General features: G+C 41.0%; 1 protein-coding gene across 25 annotated transcripts in view; it reads left to right on the top strand.

Annotated features, from left to right (window-relative positions):
* The window catches only part of CADPS (calcium dependent secretion activator), a 502621-nt gene that overhangs the window by 417383 nt on the left and 68312 nt on the right, over positions 1 to 16926 (top strand). For all 25 annotated transcript variants that reach the window (XR_014823443.1, XR_014823444.1, XR_014823442.1 and 22 more), the window contains 3 exons: positions 2806 to 2953; positions 10934 to 11008; positions 11913 to 11996. Coding sequence is in view for 21 of the 25 variants with exons in the window: in XM_021069166.2 (XP_020924825.1) it covers positions 2806 to 2953; positions 10934 to 11008; positions 11913 to 11996 (307 nt within the window). In the remaining 4 variants the exon portion in view is untranslated. The remainder of the gene's footprint in view (positions 1 to 2805; positions 2954 to 10933; positions 11009 to 11912; positions 11997 to 16926) is intronic.

Raw genomic sequence — 16926 nt, 5'->3', positions numbered from 1 at the left:
TGGAAGAAGAAAAGAGAAGTAATAGCATCAAAACTGGAAACCAAAAGGGCAAAAGAACAACACAGTCCCAGGTAGGTGAGCATCTCAGCAGGAACTGGGGGAGGAACCATGTGTTGTGGAGAATCTGGCAGGGGTCCAATGGCACTTCTGGGAACTTAAAGTCCTGGTGATTCAGATTTTGTGTTTTGCTCATTTCTTTCCACTCTTAGAACTAAAGGTAGGCCTATTTCTCAAACCAAAGGTCCAAATCTTTCCTTAAGGTTTTAAATTCCACCATTTCCCTACTTGGTCTCTATCAATTTTAGGGAATACAAGCCTTTCACTAGGGCCCAAAAATTTCACCCAAATCTTCTTGCAGGGCAGATTCCCTGTGGTGAAAAGTTCTCCCTCAATCTGTACTAGTGGTTACCATGCACCAGAATGAACCTTTACTAGCCTCTGATCTGGGCTCGCCCTTGTACAGAAAGACACATCTGCCTTCCTCTAAGAAGCCAGACTTCTGAGTAAGGAATAAGAAGTAGGGAGATGCTGGGAGGAAAAGGGAAGATATATGGCTGTGAAAGGTAGATAATGACTCTGTTTTCTCCCTTACCACATGTCTTTATAGATCAGCTACCTCAAAGATAGTGTATCTTGGTAATTTTGAATCCTCACCACCCCCCGCCCCCACCAGCCCCAGGTCTCAGCCTCATGCCTGGCACATAGTGGCTGTTAAGTAACCTTTTTACGAACAGAAATTAGTCAACTGCACGTGTCCAACCTGGCACTGGACGCATACATGCCCTGATGTCCCTTTGCACTGAGGCCCCCAACAAAAGCAGAAAAGAGCGAGCATAGGGGCAAATACATCCCTGGACCTCCAGATCCAGAGGGTAAAATGTGAAGAAATCCTTGGGTGTTGTAAGACACAGAATCTACATTAGTAAAGCCTAGAACACTGGCTGTCCTCTTTGGCACATAGTAAAAGGGCCTTGTTCTAGAAGGACAAGGACATTATTTTATAGATGTAAATATTCAGTGCCAAAAAGTCAACCAGGCACACCAGATTTCCAAGTTTCTAAGCAATTTAAACCATTTGTTTGATGGACTTGACAGGCTTCTAGTCGAGTCTATATCAGGTCCTGTGTGCCACACAAAATAAGGTGCCCTAACTCTGCCCTCAGAGAGTGAGTGAATTAAGTGACCTCTCCATTTATGGTTCTTCAGTCCAATAGAGCCCTCTCAGTCCATATTAATTTTGCATTCAGCTTCCTCTTTTCATAGCCGCACACTCCAAGGGCTATGAACAGCTCTCCTGTGAAAACAGAAGACGATTACTTCATTGTAAGGGAGTGATTTAGCATTTCCATTTCTCAAATTGGGCCGGAACTGGCACACAAACCTCCGAAGATCAGCACAGGGACCTGTCCAAGTCAGTCCCCATCAGGCCTCCTTTTCACAAAACCAGAAAGTGATGTATTTTCCACGTAGCTTAAAATGATCATCATGATTAGAAAGCTCCTTCAGTGCACCGAGTCTCTAGGAGCCAAGAGAGATTTATCTTTAACATGATCATATAATATATAGGAGTGTTTTAAGGGTTTTTTTTTAAGTTTTTTTTTTTCTTAAGAACTGGGCTTCCAACCTTAGAAATTATACTTGGCTTTCCTGCATGCACCCAGGGTGTGTTAGCAAGTTGGCATCCTTTCCTGAGCTAACTAGCTGTGTGGTCCTCCCTATGCACTGTTAGAAAACTGCTACAAATACCTCTTAAAGCAGTGCCTTCCTGGTGGCTGTATGATCTCCAGAACCTGACAGTGAACAGTGCTGAAAAGATGCTCTGGACGAAAGGAGCTTTAATAAAACCACTTACTAACCACGTGCTTTTCTTTAAAGACTTGTGATGATGTGACCCACTTCTCTGAAACCTTTTAAAATCTAACTGGTCCCCTTTACAAAGTTGATAGCACAGATTAAATCTCACACCTCTATTACCAGCTGGCCACATCGGATTAGGTTTTTCCTGTGCGCAGTTAGCACATTGATGGGATCATAATTTGACCTATGTCAAAATTATGTCACATTAAGTTTCCACAGTTGTACAGTACTTGTGATGGTAAGTATATTATGACATTTTTACTTATAAAAAGAACATATTCTTGTTGCAAAATAATGTATTATATTGCAAAAACATACAAACAGGCAGACATAGTAGAATTCCCCCAGGACCATTCCTAATTTTCCTCATCTCCCCAAAAGTAGCCATCTTATTTTTTTTTTAAGTCTTTAAAGCAATGTAATAAGCTAGTTGGATTTTTTTTTATGTCACTCTCTTTCAAACTAGAAAGAAAAAAAAATAATAAATGTCATTTGAGATATTCCCCACCCCATGAGATATTTTTGAAGATCAGAAGCTGCTTTTTTGTGGGTTTGGGGTTTTTTTGGGGGGGTGGTTAATGAAGTGATTCAAGGTAGTTGCCAATGTGCAAGAACTTATATATGCTCTAATACTGTAATTGGGTTTTTGTTCATTCATTCATTCTCCTGCAATTAGGGTTCTCCATAGCATGTAAACTATAGACTGAAACAGTCCAAGCTACAGGTGTTCCATGTACTGGTGAGAAAGGAAGGGTTTACGTGGCCGTCTCTGTGAATAGGCCTGCCTTAGCTGGGGAAGTCATTTTAAAAGGAACACATGTGAAGTCATTGTTGATTGAAACTGATTACAGCCTTCAATTTTCTTTTTCACTGACCCCTCAGAAAATGTCTCCTCCACCTGCTGCCATCTGAATGCTGAATTGGTCTTTTCCTACTTTGTTTTAATAGAACCAGGATTGCATTTGAAGTTAAGCTGCAAAAAACCAGTCGATCAACAGATTTTCGAGTCCCACAGTCAATATGCACCATGTTTAATGTTATGGTTGATGCCAAAGCTCAATCAACAAAACTTTGCAGCATGGAAATGGGCCAAGAGGTAAAAAAAAAAAAAAAAAAAAAAAAATACAGATTTTTCCCCCCCTCCATTGATCATGTAGAAGAAAACTTCACAGATTCCTTCCATCTACACTAGTCTGCTAGTTTCAGAAATATACTCTAACATTTGTGGATTAAGCCACAGATGAATGTTTAGTATCTGTTTGTTAAGTAAATCTCTAAGGCATGTACTGATGACTCTGTTACACACTTGAAAGTGATTCTTGGCTGGAGTCGGGGTGGTCGTAAAGTTCCTTTAAGTCAGATGAAGTTTGATGACCTTATTTATTAGGCTGGCATCACCAACAGATCTGTTTGCCAGAATACAAGTCATTTTCACATTTGAAGTGTATTTTATCACTTTGAACATCTGGACAGCAGGAGAGCATGCCTCCTACTGTTAAGCAACTTCCAGGATATATAACGCTAGATCACCCTGCTACCTAGTCCCCAGAGAGCAGGCTTGGAATTTCCAAGAAATCACAGACTTTAATTTTCCTTACGACTGAGTTCATTGTGAATCTTCTCTGACCAAAAAGTTTAGTCCTTTGCTAAGTTTCCAATTCTAAAGTGGTATTTAAAAAGTAAAGGAGAAAGAAACAGCAACTTGGGCTTGATTAAAGACTATCATGATCATTTTTCTCTGATGGCCTTAAGCCAGCTAGATATTCATATACCAATTTAGAATTAATTCAGAAACATTTCTGGCAACTCTCATGTTGTTGCCAATTGGCATAAATTGCTCCTAAATCAGATCTTTCGATACCAGCCTTACATGCTCAGAATTTTTACTAAATTGTATTTGCTCCTTATTCGTTATTTATTTTCTCTTTTCAGCACCTTCCATTTTTAAATGTGGGTTGGTGGTATTCTCTTCCTGGCAAGATCAGCTGTAACCTTCTTCCCCCTCCAAATCAGTTTCCCCAGCCATCCCTGTTAGCTTCTGCTCCTGGTTGATTTTCTTTTTAGGGACCTTCCCTAGGGGCTCAGTTCTAGGCCCTGGGGTCAAATGCAGGGTGCCACTGGCTCCATTTGCTTCATGTGAATGACCTAAAGCAGTAGTTCTCAAATCTCTGAGTGTATCAGACTCACCTAGAGAGCTTTTTAAAACCCAGATTGTGAAGTCTCAAGTTTCTGATAGGTCTGGGTTGCAGTCTAAGAATTTGCTTTTCTGATGAATTTCCCGGTGATGCTGATGCAGCTGCCTGGTCTGGAGACCACATTTTGACAACCACTGGTGGAGACTCAGTATCCAAGAAGAGTTAAGGAGAATGGCTGAGGTATAAAGAACAGCCTCCTGAGGAAGGCATAGGTTAGGTGTCCAGACCCTGGGGTGTTTGCCCTGACTGTGCTGCAAACTGTAATCTCCAAGCCTCCTTTTTTTGTGGGGGAGGGAGTGACTGCACTTGTAGCATGCATAAGTTCCTAGGCCTGGGATCAAACCTGAGACAATTTCAAATCCTTAACCACTAGGCCACCAGGGAACTCCTCTCAGCCTCCTTAAACCTCAGTTTCCTCATCTGTAAAATGATACCACTATTTTAGTTTTATTTAGGCTGTTTTTAGCTGCAGAATTGATTCTTCACACCTTACTAAGAAGGCTAGCCCACAAAACAAATAAATGAGAGCTGTTCTGGATGAAATGAGAAGCAGGGGTCAAGGAGGAGTGGGCCCAGAGCACAAGCTACAATATTCCTCTTCACCTTGGCATTTCTTCACCACCCACCAATCACCTACCCTCCCACCCTTCTCTGGGGAACTCTCAACAACCTCATAGGCTTTGCAGAGCCCACTTTAAAAACCCTGTTTTTGGTGATCTTTAAAGTTCATCAAGAACTCTTCAAATTCAAACTTTCCAGAATCTCATCCCTGCTGAACTTTTCTCCCCTTGAACTTTTTTTTTAAGTGAGAAATAATTCACATACTATAGAATTCACCCTTTTTAAGTGGACAATTCAATAGTTCTCGGTATATTCACAAAGCTGTATAACCATCACCACATTCAATTATAGGACATTTTCATCACCCTCAAAAGAAACCTAGACCTGTTAGTAGTAATTTCCCAATCCTCCCTCCCCAACCCTAGGTAACTCTCTTGCTATCTCAAAGGATTTGCCTATTATGAGCATTTTATATCCTGTGTAGCTTTTGGTGACTGGTTTCTTTCAAGTGGCATGATGTTTTCAAGATTTATCTATGTTGTTGCTTCCTTTTATAATATTAAATAATATTCTGTATATGGATATACCACATTTTATCACTTCATCAGTTGATGTACATTTGAGTTGTTGCTACCTTTTAGCTGTTACAGGTAAAGATGCCATGAATACTCCTATACAAGTTTTCATGTGGACCTATGGTTTTCAACTCTCTTGACATGTCATTGCCAGGTCATATGGTTACTCTATGTTTAACTTGTCGAGGGTTAGTCAAACTGTTTTCCAAAGTGGCTGCACCATTTTATGTTCCCATCAACAATGTAAGAGAAACTTCACCAGTGCTTCTTATTATCTCTTTTTAATAGCGATCCTAGTATATGTAAAATGGTATCTCATTATGGTTTTTATATGCAGTGATATTGACCAGCTTTTCATGTGCTTTTGGCCATTTGTATATCTTCTTTGAAGAAATGTCTATTCATTCAAATCCTCTGCTCATTTTTTAAATTGGGATGTCCTTTATTGTTTATTCATAAGAGTTCTTTATATAATCTGGATACTAGACCATTATCATATATGTAATTTGCAACTATTTTCTTGCCTTCTGTTTTGTTTGTTTATTTCACTTTCTTGGTAGTATTCTTTAAAGCACAAGAGTTTTTTTAAGTTTTATGGAGTCCAGTTTATCTGTTTGCCCTTACAACTGCTTGAGAGGTCCATTTTAACTCTTTCACAAGGACGATGTCATTCAGGGTAGGGAAGGGTTGCACTGCCTCCCTTTCCCCTTGGCAGCTTTACACTTCCTCTTCAGATTGTCTCAGTTGTGGTTGTGTTTAGAGAACTCCCACATACCTGGTCGGATGGCTTAATGATTGCTTCAAACAAGCCTAGTCATTCAGATCTTTTGTTTTTGAACTGAGGTTTGAGGAGGATTATAGGAGTTGGGAGGAGATTGATGGAAACCCTACTGAAAATCTGATGAAATGTATGAACCCATTTCCCAGGAAAAAAAATACCTTGACACAATTTCACTATATAATTGTAGGGGACCTGTGGATCTTGTTAGGACAAACTTTAGACCCTGGTTGGAAACAGGTAAGTTAGGACAGACTTTAGACCCTGGTTGGAAATAATAAGCTGGTTTTGTCACAGTGCACCCTGTCTCTTATCTTTACCACTAATCACATTTGTCCTGAAGTAGAATGACCTTGGCTTAACCTTGAAGTCTTGGTCTTCTAGAATAAATTATCTAGCAGCTTAAAAACTATATCAAATGGACTCCACACCTTAGCTGCCAAACTACGTGACCTTGAGCAAATAAGTAAGCAAGTCACTTACTCTCATAACCCAGCTGTCATCATTCATCAAATGAGAGATAATAGCAGACAACACTCAACCTTTGAGAGACATGGAGTTTGTCAAAATTAGGCATAAAGCTTCCTAATTTCTGGCTGTGAGATTAGAAAGTTGTCTTGGATATTCCCCAATAGTAATATTTTTAAGGTTAAGTAGCATTAACTACTTCTTCCTGGACACTGTTGTATTTGATATAACAGAAAAGACATCCATTTATTTACCCCTAAATGACTCAAGTGCTGTTTGTTTGTTTGTTTTTAAAATGAAAACAATAATTGAGACTCGTAAGTGTTTTCCATTTTCCCAGAACTAGTGCACACACACCCAGAGTAAATGATCTTTATTAAGGGCATCCAATTCTGTATTCTAGTCTCTTATTCTTATCCCAAGCCTGTCACTTGCCCAGACCATACTAGCGAGACCTGTTATGCCATTTCCCCATAGTATAGTTGAATCAGAGACACCTAAGTGGCCAGATTGTGAGAAATGAGGCCTCTTCTGACCTTAAAATTCCAAGTGACTGAGAACAGTGAGAATGAAGCCAGACATCATTGTCTATAAATACATACCTCCTCTGAAGGACCTGGCTCTATGGCTGTGACCTTGAGTAGAATTTTAATGGGATGTCTCATGTGAACAGTCTCTTCTTAATTTTTATCTATTTATAAAACAGGGATATTCGCCTCCAAAGTAAAACTAAGTTGTTGAAATGAGATTGGCCAAGGATGGCTGGAAATATCTTGAAACGGGGGGAAGAGAAGTCCAGTGTTTTTAGGTAGCTTCGTTTTGTGATTATTGAATGGTACTCTCACATTATATATAGATCTAGTTACTAATACCTGCTTTCACCTGGATTCCAACTCCCTCAAAGTATTTGGACTAGATACTGACCAGGTGATACAGTATTGTCCAAGTTTAAGATCACTTCCTGAATTTCATCCCTGGGGTAAAGTCTCATTTAAAGGCAGCTGTTGAAACATTTGTTAAGCATACTTTTCCATCTTAAATATTTATTTTTTAATTAAAATTTGTGAAGCACCAATAGAGAGGAAATTGTGTATTAAATAGTTTCTCACTTGGTCTAGTGTGTTTTCATCTCATTTCCAAGGTCAGATGGTCTTAACAGAAAGACAACATACACACAATCTGTTCCATGACAAGGCAAAATGTGCAGCACAGGAAGTCAAGTGGAATAATTTTCACGAAGTGACTGTGAATTTTCAGTAACTTAGCTGATCAGAAGCAGAAGTAAACTCTTCAAACTTTCCATGCCATTGAAGATGATTTGTTCCCTGGTTGCCATCATGACCTAGTGCCCCAAAATGTAACTTAGGAATATTGTTATTATTATTAGGGTCAAGTCAATCTAAGAAGGCCAACAGAGAGGACTGGAAAATGCAAAAATAGTAAGGATACCTATTTATACCCATATTAGGATGAAGAGAGAATTGGAAAGTTCATCTGACTGTAAGAAATTTTGCAACAAGATAATCTATTTGGGGGATGGTAATTAAAAGATGCCCCAGTCATATTTATACCCCTTCCTGGAGCTTCATATCTGCATAGAGGAATATATCTCCCAAGAAAGAGCAGAGTGAAGGCAGAATACTTACTATTTCTCCAGAAAAGCAAGCCCAATCAAATAAGTCTCAGGAGCATCTGGTCAAAGGAATATGTGATTTATAACTACTTGAATTGCTTTGATATGTATCCCTTTGCTACATGATAAGCAGGGTAGATACTATCCTGCTCTAGTCTTTCCCAAAGTAGGTTTTATTTAACTCAAATTATAATTTACATACAATAAGATGTATAGATATTGGATGAGTTTAGAAAAATCTGTACACCCTGCTAGTGAATTAGTAATTGTAGTAATTCTGCCAGATCGCAGAATTCTGAGTTCCTAACCTGTGTTTACAAACATGGTTTCATGAGTTTGTTAGGTGAATGCAATTTCTATATTCACAACAGGAATAAATAATCCTAGCCCCATTGAGGAGATGAGGACCAATGGAAATTGACATACTCACATTCCCTCTGAAATAAGAGGCAGAATAAGCATAGCAAACACATGTTTTCCTAAGTAGAGCAAAAGAAAGGTGCAGAGGAATGGAGACATAATATTCATATGGACAGAAAGGGAAAGACGGTGGTACCACCTGGAGAAAAGTCAGGGCCATGTTCTACATGAAAATATCGGAGGTCGCTTCCCGTAAAGCCACCATGTCTCCATGTACTTTAGCTTAGATTCCTTAGAGAATGAAAAGATTTGAGGTTCTCCCACTTCTGAAGAGAAAGGTTGTTTGTCTTTTGAGAAAGAATTACACTGTTAACTCCTCAGATCTAGAGCCTAAATCTTCCTTGGTGCATGGAGAATGATTTGCTCTTGGCTCTGTTTGCCATTTCAGCCAAGTGTTTCAAGAGATTATTTCTATTCTCAGTGATGTTCTCTGGTTGGTTAGAAGCCCCTCATTTAATGTTTCACATCATATTGTTTTGCCCGCAACTAGCTTTTCTGGGTTAGTTAAACTCATAATTAATTTAATAAATCTGAATCATTTATAGCAATTCCAAAGAAAAGCAAGCAGAGTGAGGCAGTCACATGAGGAGGGAAAGTGAGCGTGTGATTCTGGATCTTATCTCAAGACCTAAAAATGAATTTGGAGCCCTTTCAATACTCTTGAATTCTTTCGCTCTGACATCTTTCTTTGTGTTCCTAGCACAGAATTCTGCAGATAATTTTCACTTTTACCCTCAGGTTTATGCCACTTACTAGTAAATCCTGTCACGAGGCTAGTGGTAGAGCCAACATGCATCCTAATTCATCAGGCCTATACAACATGGGCCATTCACTTTATTATTTTCCTCTAATCAAATACAAGGAAACTAAAATGAGATAGATAATTGAGCAACAAGACTATCTCTCCATACTCTGATCTTCTCCTTGATGACCTTGAACAAATAATCACACTTGAATTGCAATTACAGTTGACAAAATGTCTTTGCATCTAGAACCTCAACTTGATCTTCAAAATAGATTTATGAGTCTGAAAGCAGAACTGCCTAGAAAAGATTTAACCCTGATGTTTAATCATCATCATCATCATCATGTAATGAAGATAATAATAATTTGACAGACCTGCTAAATACTGTTATACAGGTTTGCCTCATTCCCTTTCCAAAATCAGTCATATTTACTGGCATCCCCTTCTTGGTCCTAGGTGGTAGTAGTAGTATCTGTGTTTTTACAGATGAAGAAACTGAGCTATATTTTCTTAGACATCATGACTTCCTAACTTCTTAGTGGGACTTTATCTAGGTCTTCCAATTACAATCAAAATTCACCCATGACCTTAAGTGCATTAACTTAATTCACATCCCTTTGCTCACTTTCAATAATTCTGATTGCCAGTTATCAGAATATCAAACCACATTACTATGCCTTTTTATTTCTGTATGTTTTCATAGCTTTTTGGATGGTTTGTTTAATTTTTATTTTCTTATGTGTCCTTTTGTCCTAATTTTTATTTGCACTGTTCCTTTTTCTTTTCTATTCCTAATTAATCATCCTTCTGAAAGTTTGCTAAAGAGTGGGTAAGTGCATTTTCCTTTCCAAATAGCAATGTTTTGCATTGTTATTTTTTATTAAGGAAATATGGAATAATTCAAATGGATACTAAAATGATCTAATAAATGTCAAGGAGCTGGCATACACTGTCTTCTGTTGAAATCGCTTTTCCTTTTCTCCTGGCATTTGCAGCAGATTTTTGTTTGTGTAGGGGTTTGTTTTTGCATTACTATTTAAGTTTAATTGACAGCGGCAGTTAGAGAAATTGAAAAACTTAGCAGCCATCTCAGGAGAGGCTCTAAACCTGGGTCTGCTTATACACAAATGAAGAAAATGAGTGGCTGCCACAAAGGTCCTGAAAGAAACACTGCCATCACACTGAGTCCACACCTGAGATAGAACTGGGAAGCTCTGAGGCAGGATCCCAACAAATCTGTTGGTTTGAGAACAGTTTTTGCAAAATCATTCAGTGTCTTGGTCAAATTCCTTTCAGAATTTGTGACTCCTGTCACATTGCCCAGCAGTTTCCCAAAGACAATTTTCATCCCCTGTATTAAATGATTCTGGTATCTTGCTTTGTAAGACCCAGATCAACACACTGCCAGGCGAGCCGTTAAGCCATCCATGCATGCTATTTGTAAGTGTATGTGTCCCCACGTATCAAAGCCAGCCAAAGCTTTGAGTCAGGAACGAGGCGCCTGATGATTTTTTAAAGAGGTTCTGATCTTTTTTCATCAAAAGACAGAATCAGAATCTTCCAGCTGCTTCTGGAACTATGGAAATAAACTAGGTCTGCAGGCCAGGCTTTATTTATAAATTGTGTTGTCTAAAAATTACCAACGGATGTGATGCCGTCACCTTCTAACATGCTAATATTTGTCTTTTCTGTGTTCCTTAGCATCAATACCATTCAAAAATAGATGAACTAATTGAAGAAACTGTTAAAGAAATGATAACACTCTTGGTTGCAAAGGTAACCTTCAGCTTCAGGTGAAATGTTTCATTGTGAATATTGCTTTGTTATGTCTGTGTTTCCATTAAAATGTAACACGTTAAAAAAAGTTGCGCTGAGTACTTGTATTTCTCAGGAAATAAGATTGTACGTCACCCAGCCTCAGCTCCGAATGATGTTTCTGATGATTGCGAGCCGTGTGAAGATGAATTGATGAAGTGACATATGTTACCTTAATAAGAATTTGTCCCCAAACGTTGCACTAGGTTATGTGGGAAATATTTGTTTGGTTTTTCAGCACTGACAAAGTTAGATTTAAAAAAAAAAAAAAAAAAAAAAAACCAGAAAGTTAAACGGTAATAAGGAATTCTGCCATCATGAAAACCCCCTTTCCCCTAGTTTCACATGCAGTGAGAGTCATAATAAAACATAAAAGTCAGATAAAGCTATTTCAGTCACCCTCATGAATTATAGAATTTTAACTAAGTAATGCTGAATGGGAAGACATTTATATTTGCCAGTGCTGAACTTCTGTTTCCCCCAAATTACTGATAAAATACAAATAAAAATAGATTGGATTAAATGTAGTGCTAATATGTAACGTAAAAACTGCTTTGCGCAGTTTTGGATTTTGAAAAGTGCATTTAATATTATCGCATGCTATATGCAACTCAATAATATTTTGTCACTTTGCACTTCTGTAACACTCTATATTTGCAATCACATAATAATGAAGAGAAAGCCGAATAAGTCAAATATTTCTATGTAAAGCCAGTCTCTTCCTTTCCCCAAAGATATGAACCAAATAATAGAACTTACAAACGAACGAGGGCTCACTGCTGGTGTCTGGGAGGTGGGGAAATGTTGCTCTTTATTGTGAACAGTCACAGTTTGAAATAATCATGCTTTTTTGCTGTTTTACTAGTTCGTTACAATCCTGGAAGGAGTGCTGGCAAAATTATCCAGATATGACGAGGGGACTTTGTTTTCTTCTTTTTTGTCCTTTACCGTAAGTAAAGAGCTTCTTTCTTTTCAGTTTTCGCTCTAGTTGGGGTTTGAGTTTAGGGAGGGGGGCTGCTGTGTCTTGTTGGGTTTTGGTTTGTGTATGTGTGTGAATTGTGGTCAACCACCAATGTAGAATAATAACAGGAAAAGCCACAGAACATTTCATGACAGTAGGTAATCGAAAATCATTTCATAAAATACATGTGTGTATACGCACGTACACAGACACACCTACATATGTCTTTACATGTGTGTATCCACAGGGAGAGGTGCTGGCCTCTGCCACCTTAGCTGTCCCAGGGAGATCATTTAATGTTTCCAGGCGATCATTTCCTCATCTGCAAATGAGGAAAATTAATTTTAAAGGTTCCATATGGAGATCTACAAGTCAGATAGAGCTTGTAAATAGATTTTATTTGGTCCTCATTGCATTGGGTACACTTTTCTTTACTGAACGATTTGCCCACGCTTAAGAAAATTCAGAGGTGTCACTGTTCCAGGGTTTCTTTGTAAAGTGAACGTTCAGCAGCTCTGGGCTGTGTGTGTGTATAGCAGCCGTCCTCTGGAGCTGAGTCAGGTGGTCCTCACAGTCCAGGATATTTATTTGTCACTTTCCTATAGCCCCTCTTGGCTTTTACTCATTCCCATAACTACCTCGGCTTAGGAACATGAGTTTACAACTTCTGGAGCTGATGATCCAATCTTTATACATTCTGAGAGTCTCTAATTCTGTGCCAGAACTGGGCATAAGCACAGAGGTAAGCTAGGTCATGGGCAAAAGCCAGCCTAATTCTCTGTAAGCAAGTGATCAGTGGAGATGGTCACTATAAATGGACTGCTTGGGGGGACTCAAATGTCCCATTCCTCGTGCTTTCTTGTCATTTCTGAGAGCAAGGTTCTTGCTGGCTCTGAAACCAACTGTTCCCCTCTAGCAACACCATAGGAAAGGCAATCAGTTTAGGACCTACTACTTCTAGGTCTTTAAAACATCTCTTCTAGGAGATGAAGAATCTCCTAGAGAGGCACTGAATGCCAAGACAAGGCCCAATGCAGGTCAGAGAATAGCGCATCATCATCTTTGGAAACCAACAGAACCAAGTTCCAGTCCCATTACCAATATTAACCAGCCGTGTGATCTAGTTATCTCATCCTCTCTGAGCCTCAGATTGGTTTCAGTTTTGGTTTGTAGGAGGGCCATTGAGCCCGTTTGTTTTTGGTTTACGTGTACGTGTGTTAATTGTGGTCAACTACTAATGTTGTGTGGGAGTGGGGCATGGATAATATTTTCCATAACCTGCTGTTGTGAGGATAATAATGTTAAGCGGAAGAGTTCAACATAGTCCTAGCACATAGCAAGCCTCAATAAATGGCAGAGATAACTAATATGATTATTATACAGTGCAGACATACATGATCACAAGTCCTTTCTAAATACACCCTACTTTGGTCTTTCCCTAACCCACACCTTAGATTTCCTGGGAATTAAGGGAAATGTAGATAGAAAACATTTAAAACAATTTTTAGATTATACATATGCACATTATCTATCTACATGTCCAGCTTGTTTTGATATGCAGCTGTGACCTTCCCAAGTAAAAGGACTGAACCCAATCCCAGAATTGTGATGGCCTTGATCCCTGGAATTATTGGCAGAGCTAGGGTAGGAAGAGGATGGTAACAGTAGGAATTCGATCCGATTCACTTCATAGAACCACCCGAAATGTGCCACAGCTGAAAAAGAAATCTATCCAACCAACTCCTTTGACAAACAAACAAAAAAAAAAACCCAAGGCCCAGAGAGAGGGACTAATCTGTCTAAGGTCACACAGCAATGAGAAGAATGGGGACAGGAACCCAGGTCTTCTGCCAGCTTCTCCCCACCCCTGCACGGCTTCCTGGAGAGAGTGGGATTCAGCTGGCAATTGCCTGGCACTAGAAGGCAGATGGGCAAATGAGTGGGGAAGATTCATAAAGAAGGATTCAGGACACATGAGTGGGAAATATTAGATAATCTTTCATTCTTCAGTGAAGTCATGGAAATGGTGAAAAGAGGCAGAATTAAATGCAGCATTTCTGGAAAATGTTCCCCCGACACCCACAAAAGATACCACTTTCTTTGAGGCTTCGTTTTGAGCAACTGTTTTTACTGCACTGGATTTGAACCAAGGGCAAATCAGAAAAGCCCCCGTGCTCTTCGTTGAGCAGAATTCACTCCACCAAGGGCCCCAGCCATGTTACTGCCTTGCCAAGGAAACTAGTGAAAGGTGGTCTGGTGGCAACAACATCAAGGGCACAGGACCAGGGAGATTGTCACGGGAGGATTAGAAACAAAGCCCTAGCATATCCCATGCAGGAGTTTTCAAGCTGAAATTCGCATCCTCTCATCTCCCTTTTCAGAGACATTTTGCAGCCGCGCAGCATGCCTTGTGAAGTCCTCGTAACCACAGAACACTTTGGGGCTGTTGCTGGGCCTGTAACTTCCCTTAGTGACACTTCTCCCACACATTTGGCTACCCCGAGGCCAAAAGCACCCACTTATCATTTGCAGCCCGTGTTCTCATCCCTGCTGGTGTTCCAGGGTTGGAGAAGGCGAGCCGCGCTCAGAGGTGGCAGGAATTTCTCCACACGTGGATTCTGAGCTCCTGCCTGCATTTTAAAGGGCCTTTGAAGACTTCCTGCAGCCCAGTTGTGTTCACAACCCCAGACTGGGGTGTAGGGCCAAGGGTTGAGCAGAGGCAGCAGGTCCCGTGGAAAGAGCCTTGAAATCCAGAATGAGAGAGCCAGCTGTGCGTCCTAGGATCCTGGACAAAGGCACCGAGCTGGTGCTGACACTCTGGCAGGATTTCCTTAACTCCGCTCCCATTTCTGATTCAATTCTTCAAGTATTACTGTGCACTTACCACGTCCCCACCTCAGTGGGACTGCCAAGTCTGAGCCATGTGCTCTGCCCCCCAGAAAGCTGACAAGTACCGACAAATATGCCACCCTTTCCCCCTCTTTCTCCCGCTGAGCGCCTCCTTTCCTGGGTGGGCTTGATTTCATGGTCCAAGCCAGACATTTTGGAAAACGTCTGCAGTGGCACAGAGCAGGCAGGAATATTTATTTCTCGTCTCCATCTGCATTGCTTCCTCTCTTGGAGAGGAGCTGGGGGGTGGGGGGAGGGAGGAGGAGATGTGGCTTCTCTGTGCCAGCCCAAGAGGCGCCCAAGCACGCCCCTCCTCTCCTCCCTCTCCAGCCCCAGCAGCAGTGGCAGCCTGGGATTGATGGAGGCAGGCGCCTTTCGAACTTTTGAAAGATCAGCCCAGTTGGAAGTCGCAATTAGCAACTATCCGCCCATTTCCCCTGACTGCAAGATGTGCTTTTGTGTGGGCTGCCTACTTGGAAGAATCCCTGTCTTGTGGGTAGCCTCGCGCTGTTCTTTTAGGAGGCCAGGAAGGGGGACAAGCAGGTGTCCAGGTCCCCCTGCCAGCAAGTGAAAATCCTTTCTTTGGTCCTATCCAGGTGTTACCACATACTCTGTTGGTGGATCTGTTCGTTCGTTCATTCGTTCATTCATGCATGCAGCTTCTATTTACCGAGCACCTATTTGTCGTGGATTGTGCCAGGTGCTGGAGGCACAGCAGTGAGCAAGGATAACATGTTCCCTATCCTTTCGGAGTTTACATTTAGGAAAGGAGACAGTATTAAAAAGGAAAGAAAATTTTAGAATAGAGCAGTGCTGTACAGGCCACAAACTGGAACGAGAGAGGGAACAGAGAGAAAGGGGGTGCAGGGGGACAATGTTCTTTCAGCTAGGATCATCCCAGCCAGTCTCTCCAAGGAGGAGACATGGGTGCTGAAATTTAAAGGGATAAGTCATGGATCAGGAGGAGGGAGAATCTTCTGGACAGAACAGCAACTACAGTGACCACGTGGCAGAAAAGCAGGAGGCATTTTTGCAGGATATTTTGGAAGGAGCATGAACAGGATTTAGGGATTGGGTGGATGTTGAAGATAAAGATTTAATTGGAGGGGGCAAAGATGAAAAGCCAGAGAACTATGATGTATCAAAGAGCTCAGCTGAGCCGACTGAGTCCTCAGAGTCAGTGGGGTAGAGCAAAAAAAAAAAAAAAAAAAAAAAGACATCATGGAGTGGAGAGACCTGGGCTAGGACCTCAGCCCTACCCCTCACTAAGGAGCGGTGTGACCTGGAACACAAGACCACCCCCGGCTTTGAATTCCTTTCAGTGTAATATGATGGTGGCTATGTGAGATGAATTGGGAAATCCAAAATAGCTGCAAGATCTTCAGCTCCTAGCCTTTAAGCACTTGCTAAGTGCCTGGCACAGGGCTAAGTGCCTTAAATATATTTTTTCTCGAATTCTCTGAACAATCCCACTCCAGTAAGGCTCTTCTGCAGATGATGAAACTGAGGCTCCAAGAGGTTAAGCCCTCCAGCCAGACCAGCCTCCTCTCTCCCTCTAAACTGTAGAGTCTCCAAGGAAAAGTGAAAATGTATTAGGAGCCCAGTCCCACCGCTGGCAGAGGGAACAATGACATCCAATCCCCTGAAGCCCCGTGCATTTCACCCAAGGTCCCCCATCAACCACATCCACTGGATATTGTCACAATATAACATGGAAGCCACTCAAGCCAGGGAGAGTAAAGCACACATTAGGGTTGTTGGGGGCCCTAACCCTACAGTATGTCCAATCTCCTAGATCTCAAATTATCCTCATTCCCCCTTTTCCCCTCTTGCCAGCATTTTAAATTGTTTTGCCACTTAGAAATGAAACAAGGTAGATGTGCTTCTCTCCCGAGACCAGGGCTAATGTTAGTGAAGATCAGCCAGGAGCATGGACTGCTTTAGTGCAGGGCTTTTGATGGTAAGCCAGAGAGCAAGACTGCCACCTTGGTCAAAGGCCAGAACTGGATCAAGGGGATTCCCTTCGGTC

The sequence above is a fragment of the Sus scrofa genome, chromosome 13 (genome assembly GCF_054392235.1).
Source record: "Sus scrofa isolate SSC_HxYL_T2T_F1_AM1 chromosome 13, Sscrofa_HxYL_maternal_Yorkshire_Landrace_v2.0, whole genome shotgun sequence".
Taxonomy (NCBI): Eukaryota; Metazoa; Chordata; class Mammalia; order Artiodactyla; family Suidae; genus Sus; species Sus scrofa.
The sequence above is the reverse complement of the archived record's forward strand: the minus strand, read 5'-3'. Positions and strand labels throughout refer to the sequence as shown.